The sequence below is a fragment of the Thermomyces dupontii genome (genome assembly GCF_041956625.1).
Source record: "Thermomyces dupontii strain NRRL 2155 unplaced genomic scaffold VTN31scaffold_5, whole genome shotgun sequence".
NCBI lineage: Eukaryota > Fungi > Ascomycota > Eurotiomycetes > Eurotiales > Trichocomaceae > Thermomyces > Thermomyces dupontii.
The window spans coordinates 1,512,023-1,524,337 of record NW_027192311.1 but is presented as its reverse complement, the minus strand read 5'-3'; the positions used below and the strand labels follow the sequence as shown (position 1 = coordinate 1,524,337).

General features: G+C 51.3%; 5 protein-coding genes across 5 annotated transcripts; all 5 read left to right on the top strand.

The window, feature by feature from the left end:
• Nucleotides 1-1,607: 1,607 nt before the first annotated feature.
• VTN31DRAFT_5834 (uncharacterized protein) lies at nt 1,608-2,491 on the top strand (the record flags this gene model as incomplete). Its single annotated transcript, XM_069406377.1, has 2 exons — nt 1,608-1,866; nt 1,926-2,491. 2 exons carry the CDS (start codon nt 1,608-1,610, stop codon nt 2,489-2,491), a joined length of 825 nt encoding a protein of 274 aa, XP_069259991.1.
• A 452-nt stretch (nt 2,492-2,943) lies between these two features.
• On the top strand, nt 2,944-4,645 carry VTN31DRAFT_5833 (uncharacterized protein; the record flags this gene model as incomplete). The annotated part of the gene is made up of 2 exons (XM_069406376.1): nt 2,944-4,230; nt 4,283-4,645. The coding sequence occupies 2 exons, from the start codon at nt 2,944-2,946 to the stop codon at nt 4,643-4,645; spliced, it is 1,650 nt and encodes a 549-aa protein (XP_069259990.1).
• A 1,191-nt stretch (nt 4,646-5,836) lies between these two features.
• On the top strand, nt 5,837-7,786 carry VTN31DRAFT_5832 (uncharacterized protein; the record flags this gene model as incomplete). Its single annotated transcript, XM_069406375.1, has 5 exons — nt 5,837-5,974; nt 6,028-6,135; nt 6,193-6,485; nt 6,539-6,607; nt 6,658-7,786. The coding sequence occupies 5 exons, from the start codon at nt 5,837-5,839 to the stop codon at nt 7,784-7,786; spliced, it is 1,737 nt and encodes a 578-aa protein (XP_069259989.1).
• Nucleotides 7,787-8,631: 845 nt separating this feature from the next.
• On the top strand, nt 8,632-9,093 carry VTN31DRAFT_5831 (uncharacterized protein; the record flags this gene model as incomplete). The annotated part of the gene is made up of 2 exons (XM_069406374.1): nt 8,632-8,721; nt 8,800-9,093. The coding sequence occupies 2 exons, from the start codon at nt 8,632-8,634 to the stop codon at nt 9,091-9,093; spliced, it is 384 nt and encodes a 127-aa protein (XP_069259988.1).
• A 10-nt stretch (nt 9,094-9,103) lies between these two features.
• VTN31DRAFT_5830 (uncharacterized protein) lies at nt 9,104-9,557 on the top strand (the record flags this gene model as incomplete). The annotated part of the gene is made up of 2 exons (XM_069406373.1): nt 9,104-9,225; nt 9,296-9,557. 2 exons carry the CDS (start codon nt 9,104-9,106, stop codon nt 9,555-9,557), a joined length of 384 nt encoding a protein of 127 aa, XP_069259987.1.
• Nucleotides 9,558-12,315: the final 2,758 nt, after the last annotated feature.

The following is a 12,315-nucleotide window of genomic DNA, read 5'->3' as shown; positions in this document are numbered from 1 at the left end:
AAAACCATTTGCCAATCAGAATGCTGAATCCTTGCCAATCCACTTGACAGTTATCTGCCGTGGTACTTTCAGGATATAAAAGAGATTCCTGCACGGCGTTTTAGCACTTGAATTAGGGTTTCGCACACCTCGAAATCTGAATCCATCTGATCATCGACGATCGGTCTTGGCACGCACGAGGCCCTGTCAACATGAAAGTACTAAACCACGATTCAGCCTGCTTGTGTCGAATTGTCGAGAATTCGGCGCATGACGGCGTCGGCGAGTTTCTTTTTTATACACAGTTTAGTATCCGCGCGGCTCCACACACCCAACACCGGGGTACTAAGTCACCGGCATAATGGCTCTTCAACGTATCGACTTCTACACCCATGTCATACCCCCAAGCTACGGCGAGTAAGTACTAGGTACTGGGCCCAGAACCCTTCTCGCCGGCTTTGAGAACCAGACGGGATGCCCGCGGTCCCGGTGAGCCTGATGGGGGCGACAAGAAGCAATGTTAGGCATCTTATATCAGCCATGGGACCCCGATAAAAACTCCTTGAGCTGATGGATCGCATGAACATTTCCAAGTCTACCGTCAGCATGTCAAGCCCAGGAACGGATCTCTTACCGAGAAACGCAATTGAAGCGCGACTCTTGGCCCGTCAGTGTAATACGGAACTGTCCCAGGATTCCAGTCAATGTCGAGATGGATTCTCGTTTTTGCGTCCTTGCCGCTCCCGAATATCAAGATTGACTATGTGCGAAAAGTACTTACACTTTGGAGCAATTGGGTTTCAAATCCTCACGAATGCCCATGGCTATATCTCAGTGACGAGCACATGGCCCAGCAAGTCTGGAATAACCTGAACGAAAAGAAAAGGATCGTGTTTCTCCATCCCACGTTTACCATGATCATGAATCAGGACAGTGACATTGAGCTGCTCATCCCAATCTGAGATACCCTCGACCGATGTTGAAAGCGATGTTTGATGCCACGAGCACGTTCACCACAGTACTGCTCTCAGGTACTGCAAAGCGCTTTGAGAACATCACTTTCATCGGCTGTCACTGCGGCTCGGCCCTCCCGCCGCTCCTAGATCGTGTTGTTGAGGTCGCCGTATTGATGCCTGGTATGGCCGCTGATTCAGTCACCGGTACAGCTTGAGAAGCTCAACTCGAAACCGCTTCTACTTTGATCTTGCTAAACTTCCGTTTCCAGACCAGATCCATTGGTTGTACGTTTGAGGAATTCTTCGCGGTTGCTGTATGGTTGCGACTATCCGTAGGCCTACACGTCTGCTGCAGCTGTGGAACAATTGGCGCAAACAATGGACAATGTACTATTGTCCAGACTGTTTTCGGAAAAGGAACGCACCTTCAGGCAAGTTTATTCAGGGAATGGCGGGATCTTGTTAGATTCTCGATCATTATTATTAATATAGTCCAGTTGACCGCCCTATGACATCAATAATGCTGCCTGCGGGGTCATATGATTGTTAATCCGTTCGATTTTGCGGAAATATTTAAGACTGACATCTTGATCTGCGCAAGTTCAGTTAGAGAATTATTCGATCAATAAGTACATGTAGAGATTTTTCAGGGTCAATCGTGGAAAATCCATCATGCCTCCAAGAGTGCTGCTCCTCGGAGGTCACGGAAAAGTCTCGCGCTTGCTGACTCCGCTCTTGCTGTCTCGCGGTTGGAATGTAACAAGTGTCGTCCGCAATCCAGATCACAAGGATGATATCGTCAGCTTAAAACAAAAAGAGCATCCGGGGACGGTGGATGTTCTGGTGTCCAGTCTGGACGACGTTCAAAGTGACGCTGCGGCCCAGGAGATTCTTGATCGGGTTGACCCTGACTACGTTGTTTGGTCTGCTGGTACGTGTTCTACTAATAGTCCGAAAAAAAAAAAAACTCTAAATGACCATGGCTTGCAGGTGCCGGAGGCAAAGGCGGTCCAAGTCGAACGATCGCCATCGACCAGAATGCTGCTAAGCATTTCATCACTGTGTCCTTCGCATCCCCGCGCGTATCCAAATTTTTGATGGTCTCGTACAACGGCAGCCGACGAAATCGGCCTTCCTGGATGAACGATGAAGACTGGAACGTTGTCGTCAATACCAACACCAAACTGATCCCGACATACGCCGCGGCCAAGATTGAGGCCGATCAGTACCAAGTTGCTCGGACGGAGTGGAGGAAGAAGCAATCGCATTTGCCGCAAAAGTTTCAGTCAATCTGCATTCGACCGGGTGCGCTGACTGATGAACCCGGGACTGGGAAAGTCCAATTGGGCAAGACGCATACTGTTGGTGGCGTTCCACGCGCCGACGTGGCGACGGTCATCGATCGCGTGTTAGCTCGAGACGATACGCATGGCTGGATCGATTTGATGGGGGGTGAAGAACCCATTGATGAAGCCATTGAGCGAGTCGTTCGAGATAAGGTCAATGCTTTGGATGAGGAGGATGTTCAGGGGATAATCGATCGATATCAGTTTTAACCGTCGGTACAGAGGATACTTTGAATGCTCTATTTAGGTTATTCTCGTTTATCGTCGGTCGTCGTAGCGGGCTCCATCAGATCCATTATGGTTTGGGCAGCTCCATAAGCCTAACCAATGACCGTTCTTAATGTACGGATGATCGACGATAGAGTTCCCCAGAATCCCAAGTCCAAGCTTCCTACTCGTACATAGGTCGTCAGCACCAATGTAACGCAGTTATCAGTGCGACCGTGCGTATCTATCAGTCAAAATTCGTGTCCAAGACCCCTTGTTTCCGCCGGCCCGGCTCTCGATGCTCGAGTGAAGAGTCGAGTATTTACGCATTGAGCGCCGTTGTCAGCCGATGAGAACCTCGACTCGAGCCACAGACCGTCCTGAATACGAAAATATCAGCTGCTGGGAATGTGAATGGGGTTTAACGATTGTCAATCCACGTGAACGGAAGAAAGATGAAAGCGGACGTCGAAAAGGGCGCCATTTATGGACCGCCAAACAACGATTCTGACGAGGTGATTAGGGCGGAAAATGAATCGGTTAGTCGCAGAACCGAGACCAGACGCGGTCTGACCAGTCGTCATATCCAATTCCTCGCCCTGGGAGGATGTATCGGCACGGGTCTGTTCGTTGGGTCGGGCGCGGTGCTGTCAATGGTTGGCCCAGCTCCCTTGCTGATGAGCTACATCGTCATGTCAATCCTGGTCTGGGACATCATGAACGTGCTAGGTGAGATGAGCACATACCTTCCTGTCAAGGGCGTGTCGGTGCCATACTTTGTCAATCGCTTCACTGAGCCCAGCCTGGCCTTCGCCATCGGCTACAGCTACTGGTACTCCAACTCGATGCTCATCGCCTCCGAGGTCACGGCAGCGTATCTGGTGATTGAATACTGGACGACGAGTGTACATGTTGCAGTTTGGATCACGATTATTCTCGCCGTTATCCTGATACTCAATATCATTGCCGTGCAACTCTTTGGAGAGGCCGAGTTCTGGTTCGCCTCGATCAAGATCATTGCCATCCTTGGCTTGATCATCCTGGGCGTGGTGTTGTTCTTCGGTGGCGGGCCAAATCATGATCGACTGGGCTTCCGATACTGGCAGAATCCGGGCGCATTCGCTCCCTACCTAGTAGCTTCGAGGGATACCAGTCGCTTCCTCGCTTTCTGGACCGCACTCATTCGCTCCGGTTTCTCATTCATTTTCTCTCCAGAGTTGATTACTACGGCCGCAGGAGAGGCAGTGGCTCCGCGGCGCAACATTCCAAAGGCCACCAGCCGGTTTATCTACCGGCTGATTGCCTTCTATGTGCTTGGGTCGCTCGTGATCGGCGTGACGGTCGCGTATAATGATCCCCGGTTGCTCTCTTCGGTCCAGAAGGGGAGCTCCGACGCGACCGCTAGTCCGTTCGTGATCGGCATCTATAATGCCGGAATCAGCGGTCTCGATCATGTCATCAATGCTGCGATCCTAACTTCTGCCTGGTCGTCTGGTAATTCCTGGTTGTACGCTGGCTCGCGCGTCCTGTACTCCCTGGCCCGAAACGGACAGGCACCCAAGATCTTTACACTTTGCAATCGTCGCGGCGTGCCCTATGCGGCCGTGCTGACCACGTTCGCGATCAGTTGCTTGGCGTATCTCAATGTGTCCAGCTCCGGCGCGGATGTATTCTACTGGTTCACCAACATTACCACAGTGGGCGGGTTCATTGCGTGGATTATCATCCTTATTACGTATCTGGTATGTTTACTTCTGTTTTCCTTCGCCATGGCTTCGCTGATCCATATGCCAGCGTTTCCGAGGAGCCATGATATACAATAATCTGACAGATAGACTGAGCTTCCGGGCGCCTTTCCAGCCCTATCTCACATATCTGACCATACTGTTCATCTCTCTCCTTACCCTTACCAACGGGTACACCATCTTTTTCCCCGGCGAGTTCACTGTGTCCAGTTTCTTGGTGTCTTATATTGTCATTGCGATCTTCCTGGTTTTCTACCTGGGGCACAAGATCTACTTCCGGACACCTTGGATGACCAGGATCAGTGAGGTCGATGTCATCTCCGGCGTCGAGGAGATTGATCGCATGGAGGCTGAAGAGCCCGAGAGGGCGCCGAGGAACTGGCTCGAGAGGATATGGTTCTGGATTGCCTAGACTCTGTAAATACTTGAGAGTCGATCCGTAAATTCAAAAGTGGTGTGATGTGCCTTGCAAACACTCACTCTACAATGGATAGGACACTGCATAGTAAAAAGGCAATTCTGGATGGGACTCTGAAGCTCCAGCTTGGTAGGGTACTCCGTACTCCGTACGGTATTATCTGTTAGGTACAGTACTCGTACGAATGGTTCGATTTTTTTTACGTACCTACGCAGTAAACTGTGTAATGAAACTGTAATCGTACCGTAAGTACCCCGTCCACACGCTATGTATCGGACAGAACTGGGCTTATCCTGGACCGAGAGAGAACCAAACACAAGACCTTGCAGCCTAGGCCAGATCAGGCATTGTTTCGTTGACATGTCGGCTCAAGGAGAAATCGATGAATTTTTTCATGAGGTGTCCTTGCAACCAATCAGCACCTGCATGGCTGGGGCAATTTTGGCAGTGTGCGTTGGCCTTATGCACAGGAACAACTCCTTGAGGTCATTGACGATCGCTGATTGCTCTCTGGATGCATCCACTCAATCCAGACCCCAAGCGGCGTGGTAGACGCACGGGCCGCATCCAGTTTCAAGTTTAACCGAAACTTTCATGAGGAGTGTGGCGGTCGGAAATAACCAACGGCTGGTTTCAGCTTGGAGCCGTGGACTCCATTCGCATCTTTAGACCCGATGCGATAGAAATAATAACAATAGCAAACTCGCTGAACCGAGTAGGTTCTCACGTTCACTGAACACAAGGAGAAAAAAAAGGAGCAAGAAAGGAGAAGACAGGAAGCAGATCACGTGCGTGTAACAATACACGTATCGTACACATACTGGACCATACCCTCTGACACTATGATACTGTACCATAGGCATACCAAAGATGACGCCATAAAGAGAACAATCTGTTATCAAAGTGGGGAAGATCTCCGACTCTAAGCGGCCGGGCCGGTTCGCCGGATCGTGTACCTACATCAACTGTCATTGCAACCGGTAGAGCAGCAAAGAAGAGCTTGCCACAAGACTCTTGTGTCGAGATGTGACTGACTGATTTCATCTTTCAGCGCCCAGCTGCTACTCATCTGTTTACACATATTACCATCGAAGTTCAGCGGAACACTTGGTGAATCAAAGCTACCAAACTCAGTTCCCTATCCACAGCATTAGATTGACCGGGGCTAGCTTTCCGGGTGTCAAAATGCGCTTTTCGTTTACGGTTTCCGCCAGGCCGGGATGCCTGAGCAAGTCGTCAGTGCTCGGACGCAACTTTCGCCCTTCAAGGGGGATTGCCACCTTTGGCAGCTTCAAGATCCCGACGGTCAACAACGAACCTAACGTATGTAGATACACGCTGCTTACACCGATAGAGATGCTGACCGTTAGCTTCAGAAACAATACGCTCCGGGATCACCGGACCGCAAAGCTCTACAAGAAGCTGTGGCAAAAGCCAAGCGGTCTCCGCCATTGGAGATTCCATTACTCGTTGGAGGCAAAGAGGTACGATACATCCGTCATTTAATCGCACAGAGCTCTAGAGCTGACGGTGCGCACTAGGTTTCGAACTCCAATGTTTCTACGCAATCGAATCCAGCGACACACGAACCTCTTGCAAGATATTCAAACGCTTCCAAGACAGATGTCGAGGCAGCCATCAATGCCGCTCTCGCTGCAAGGAAATCCTGGGCAGCCATGCCATGGCCTGATCGAGCAAGCATCTTCCTCAAGGCCGCAGATCTTATCTCGACAAAATATCGCTATGATCTGATGGCCTTGACAATGGTTGGTCAGGGCAAGAATGCCTGGCAAGCGGAGATTGATGCTGCGGCCGAACTGTGTGACTTCTTCCGGTATGTTTGCGATGCAGGGATTTCGAGCTGGGCACATATGACTGACGTTGCAGATTTGGTGTGAAATATGCGGAGGAACTCTACTCTCAACAGCCTGCTCATCACGCACCTGGCGTCTGGAAGTGGGTAGTCCTAATGTGTCCAAACTGTCCCATCACTAACGGATGTGCAGTCGTCTCGAATACCGACCCCTGGAGGGTTTTGTCTATGCCGTTAGTCCTTTCAATTTCACGGCCATCGGCGGCAATCTTGCCGGTGCGCCGGCCCTGATGGGCAACGTGGTTGTGTGGAAGCCATCGCCGTTCGCCGTGGCCTCTGGACACTTGGTCCACAAGATCTTGATCGAGGCTGGTTTGCCCAAGGATGTCATTCAGTTCGTCCCTGGCGACGCTGCAGAGGTCACCGACACGGTTCTCAACCACCCTGACTTTGCGGCTCTCCATTTCACCGGGAGCACGACGGTGTTCCGTTCCCTGTACGGAAGGATCGCAACTGGCGTTGCCGAAGGCAAATATCGAAACTACCCGCGTATTGTTGGCGAAACCGGCGGCAAGAATTTCCATCTCATTCACAAGAGTGCTGATGTGCGAAACGCCGTTGTTCAAACCATCCGCGGTGCTTTCGAATTCCAGGGGCAGAAGTGCAGCGCTACGTCGCGCGCGTATGTGGCATCCTCGATCGCCGAGGAGTTCCAGCAGCAGCTCGTTGCGGAGGTGAAAAAGCTGAAGGTCGGCGATCCCGAAGATTTCACCAACTTCTGCGGTCCGGTCATCCACGAAGCTGCCTTTGAAAAACTCTCAACCGTCATTAATGAGGCAAATAAGGATCCTGAGCTGGAGTTGCTGGCTGGTGGAACCTATGACTCATCCAAGGGATGGTACATCCAGCCCACCGTCTACCGAACCAAGAACCCGAATCATCCTCTTCTTTCCAGGGAGTTGTTTGGACCAATCCTTGCGCTGCATATATATGACGATGCATCGCCGACAGCACTAGCAGACATCTGCGCCATCATCGAGCAGACAAGCGAATACGGTTTGACGGGGTCGGTCTTCGCGCAGGATCGCGAGGCAATCCGAACCGCGGAGGACGCGCTGCGGAACGCAGCTGGTAATTTCTACATCAACTGCAAGAGCACCGGCGCCGTTGTTGGCCAGCAGCCGTTTGGCGGTGCGCGCGCCAGTGGCACCAACGACAAGGCAGGCAGTGCGAATCTGCTCTCGCGGTTCGTCAGTCTTCGCTCTATTAAAGAGGAATTCACGCCAACGTATAACGTGGAATACTTGAGCAATTTACCTTGACTCAATCATCTGGGGGATTCATCCGTCAACTTGAAGCTTGGTGAATTGGTTTAGTTTGTATGGTCATTGTTTGGCTCGGAGTATCATGATTTGGTTCGGTCTTCACATGAGGCTTCATACATCACTGTGCTAAACGGAATAGGAGAAGGTATTGCATAATCTCAAGCATGACCTTTCTAACCTCAGTTTTTTGTTTCGAATCAGTAAAACTGATGGTACGATGATTCAATGAGGCTCAGGTGTTGACTCGGACTCTCGGAGCGAGGGCGCGTGTTTGGCAGGATGGGGTCGAAAAAAGAAATAACAATTCGACTCTCGAATTTCGTGATGTGATTGATGGCTGCAATTGGAGCAATGCTTGCTCTACTCGCTTCGTTCGGTCCTTTGTATTTCGGCGGACAACTTTGAGGGTTACATCGTTGTCTAACACATGCCGTGCTAATCGGACCGTGGGCCTACCTGACCCTTTTCCTCCATCGGGAATACAAAACGCGACTTTTTTCATCGTGCAATTGACAAATCTTAGCAGGAGTGATTCGTCTTGAACTTTACAATGCTTCCAGAAATCTCTCTTTGATAGGTACAGACTTCCAACGTTGTAGTGAGGAATGGACAAGGACAAACCAACAGCCCGACTTCTGCGGTTTCCATTCGATTGCGACACATCAGCCTTTACGGGGTTTGAATTGATAAATCATGAAGGCTGTCGGGTGGGATTCATCAAAACCCGCTGGTTGCTATAAATGCCCCGTTCACGGGAAAGCACTCGAAGAGGCTGAGAGTCCGGTTCTCCTTCAACAAAGTGATGATTCCCTCCACGGCAGCATCTGAATCTACTCCAGCACATGGATGATATTGTCAGCTCTCTCCCTCTCGAACTCCTGGTTCAGGTCGTGGATTATCTGGATCTGGAAGACGTTTTCCGGAGCCAGAGGGTGCGTATTGCTCAGATTGATGTTCAAAATTCAGCGCAGTAGCATTCGCATTGGGTATCTTATCCTAACACAGCCTAGGTTTCCAAGCGATGGCGCGCGATATTCTCGTACGAAGCAATTACGAGGCGATTCGTTCCTGTTCTGCGTGAAACGCTTGCGTTCTTGGGCCTGGACCTGGGGGTTATCACCGCAGATGGAGCGATCGCTGAGGCAATGAGCCATTCCTTCCGATGGCACGCACCATGGCTTGCTAAATGCTCGGCCGGTCAAGAAAATCTTCCTCCCCTGGCCAGAACTTATGCCTACGCCGGACATCCCCGATGCAATTCTATGCCATTCGCGCCGGCTTTGCTACATACTTCCGTGCCGTAACGAAATCGAGATGCTGAAACTGGACACTGGAGAGAGATCGGTCTGGACTGCCGGCGGGGCCGGCGGCATGGGGGGATCAAAACGTTGTCTCAGCGTGTCAGATCGTTATCTTGTTCTGGCCTCGGCTGAATCGTAAGCGAAGATGACATATTCCATCTCGTTGACTACTTATCGTCTGACAACTCAACTTGATAATTGACAGGGGCCTGACCTATCTGACAGCATGGGATATATACACAAAACAGAAACACGATCAGCAGGTTCGCGGCTCTTTTCCCCTGTATACGATCGTCAAGGACAAGGTGGTCATGGCCCCCAAGTCTCAACTGGCCGCGTCCCCTATCTACGTCTGGGATTTGAGTTCGAATCGTGTCCAAGAGGTTGGCACCTTCAAGAAGCTCATCTTGTACCACACGGACCCCGCTAAGAATGTGTATTGGTGGCGTTTGAAATCAACTACCTAAATGGGCCGCCGGCGGTGTTGCAGACCAAGTGGTCGACCACAACGGGGGAACTGTTGGAAGAGAAAATGATCTTTCGCCTGCCAACGCCGGCTAACCGCCCCACGGGGTTCGTGGATTCTGAACTGCCGTACCTACGGCCACAAGACGGTGTCCCAACTTCTTTTCGAGACTGACAAGTATTCCACGCTGCACTTCGAGTATGATAATGCCGTGGACCGGCTCGATTTCCGGTGGATCAACTGCGCTGAGTCTACCAACAGAGAGATTCAGCGGAGTGCGTCCGCCTATCTAACCCCAAACCTGTTCTACCGCTTGTCAACGATGACCGGTCAGGTTGCCATCCACAACACCAGTGCCGGCATAATAAATCTGCGCACATTCCCATTGCTGGCTACGTATGTGATGAGGCTGGGCGCCTCGTCGAGTTGGATACGCCAACAATGGCAGGGAGCAACTCCTTTCGACGCACCGTTCTTGCATGTCTTTGGCGACCGGGAGATTTTCGGATTTTCCAATGCGATTGGGGTTCAGCTTTTGGTTCTTCAATACCGACTTTGCCCCCGACTTCATCCCGGATGGAGTGTAAATAGGTTTTATACGACAGAGAAAGGCAGGCGAGTCTGCTGCCGTCGAGGACAACTATGAATATATGAGTACATAGTATGTATCGACCGCTCACATCCTCTGCCGTCTTCGCGATCTGGTAAAAGGCATAAGAGTAGCATGATGTCTCGATAGTTAATTAGACAACCTGGCCGCTTGAAGTTAACGTGGCTACAGGATAAGGTACGGGACTAATAGCGCAGGAGAGCCTGAGGCACTGAGGCAACGTACAGACAGCCAGCGTCTCGGCAGCTCTTGGCACTCGGCCCCCCAACAGTAGGCCGAGTATTTCCGGGGCATCCAGCCACCACAATCCGATCTCTCAAAGTCGTGTCCTACGTGTTCTTGATGTAAATAGTACAGTCACCACACTTCAATGGCTCAGATACAGGATACCGGCGTACTCATTCCCCGATAAAAATTACTGTCACCCAGGATCCATCCAAGACGACCGGTTCGAGATCCTCCGTGGCTTCGATGGCAAGCCTCGCCTTGCACTCGTCAAGGACCATTACGAGGGTCACCGCTACCAACGGAGACCCAGGCCCGTTCATGCAGCCCGACCAAGCTCCCATGCACTTGCACCATGTCGCCTTCTTCAGGTAGTGCCATCCCATCCCAGGCAGGTCCCTTCCAGCAAGACACAGTGGACGTCATATGCGAACGTGTCCTCGTCAAAGTCTTTCACGAAGTGACGCCCACGCAGGGGTACAGTGATCAGCCTGCAGTTCTCCATATCCTTCGAAACCTCCGTGACTAGCGACGCCAGCATCACTAAAGCTCCGGTCAAGTCGGCAGCAAAAGGCCACTCCGTAACGCGTTCCAAGTCGAACGAAGAGACCGTCAACTTGGTCACGCCGGTGTCGTGATAATTAACCATCAGATTCTCCGACACCCTGACGATTGAGAAGCACTCAAATGACCGTTGCTCATCGTTCCGTACACGACACAAAATTGCACATGCGGATTACATGAGACGGGCGGCAAAGGCAGCGTGGCGGGTGTCGCGGCCGTCCCGTGTCAGCACCTGCTGGTAAGCATCAGGGTTGGGGAGTTCGGACGTCAGCCAGGTACTCCGTACACCTGCACCGTACTAGAATCGCTACCCATCTTCTGTATTGGTCGAGTAGATGCTAGCACAGGGGTGAAATGCGTCCAACTACTTCGAGAGTCTGGAGCGTTGGAGGCGCCATACCGGCACTGTTGTCGTCAATGAGTTGCATATTTGGGCGTCCCTCTCGCTTTTCCGGTTATTTCTGGTGAGCTGCCAAAAAGGACTACTCTGTAGTACTTTTACTGCATGCTGCGTACTTTCTACTATGTAGACTTCGCATCGCCTTTTCCGTGGTCGTGCCTGAAGTACAGCATCCCCTTATACTGTCGTTCGCTGCGCCGCCGTCACTGCCCTCGTGAAGTTCACTGCCGAGTGTGCAGTAGTATTACATAGTCCTCGCGCTGTTGATTTGTAGGGATTGCTCCCGATGCTCGAAACGAGATTCATTGCTGTAGGTAACCTACTTACATATTGACGCCTGGTACTGAATACTACTGTCGTAGGAGTCCGGAATGTCCTCTGGGAAACCCGCCGCGACAGGTAGATACTGGTTCTTTACTACCCAGGGCTGCCTCGGTGATTTGGAAAACATAGTACGGAGTACTTCCTGTCAAAAAAGTGCCTGCAATCTCGGATTTCCCACGCACTCTTTTTACCATTTCCTCCGTAGAGATGTGATTTGAGTCAATCATGTTTGGGAGGAACTCAGTTTGGTCCCCCGAGACCTAGTCTAGTCCTTGATATCCCCGAGCTCGCATTAGCAAGCACTCGAGTAGTAGGCCTACTTACTCAGGTAATGAGTACTACGTACCATCGAAATCCGTCCTGGTATATGCCCATGGATCTCTTGAACCCCGCCATCCTGATTTTTTTCCGCGTAGAAGGGACAACACAGAAATGGCCTCGTCGTCGCTTGGTCCGTTTCAGGGCATGCGCAGACCTGCGCCCGTCACCAGTCTCCGTTGGTTAGGGTACTAAGGGTCACGTGAGGCACCGTCCAGCCGCCACTCGGAGACGAGAAGATACTGTTGAGCTTATCCAAGCCTAGAATAGACGGTTGAGAGTGCAGATAATATTCATGAAGTGCTATTTGACTTTTCA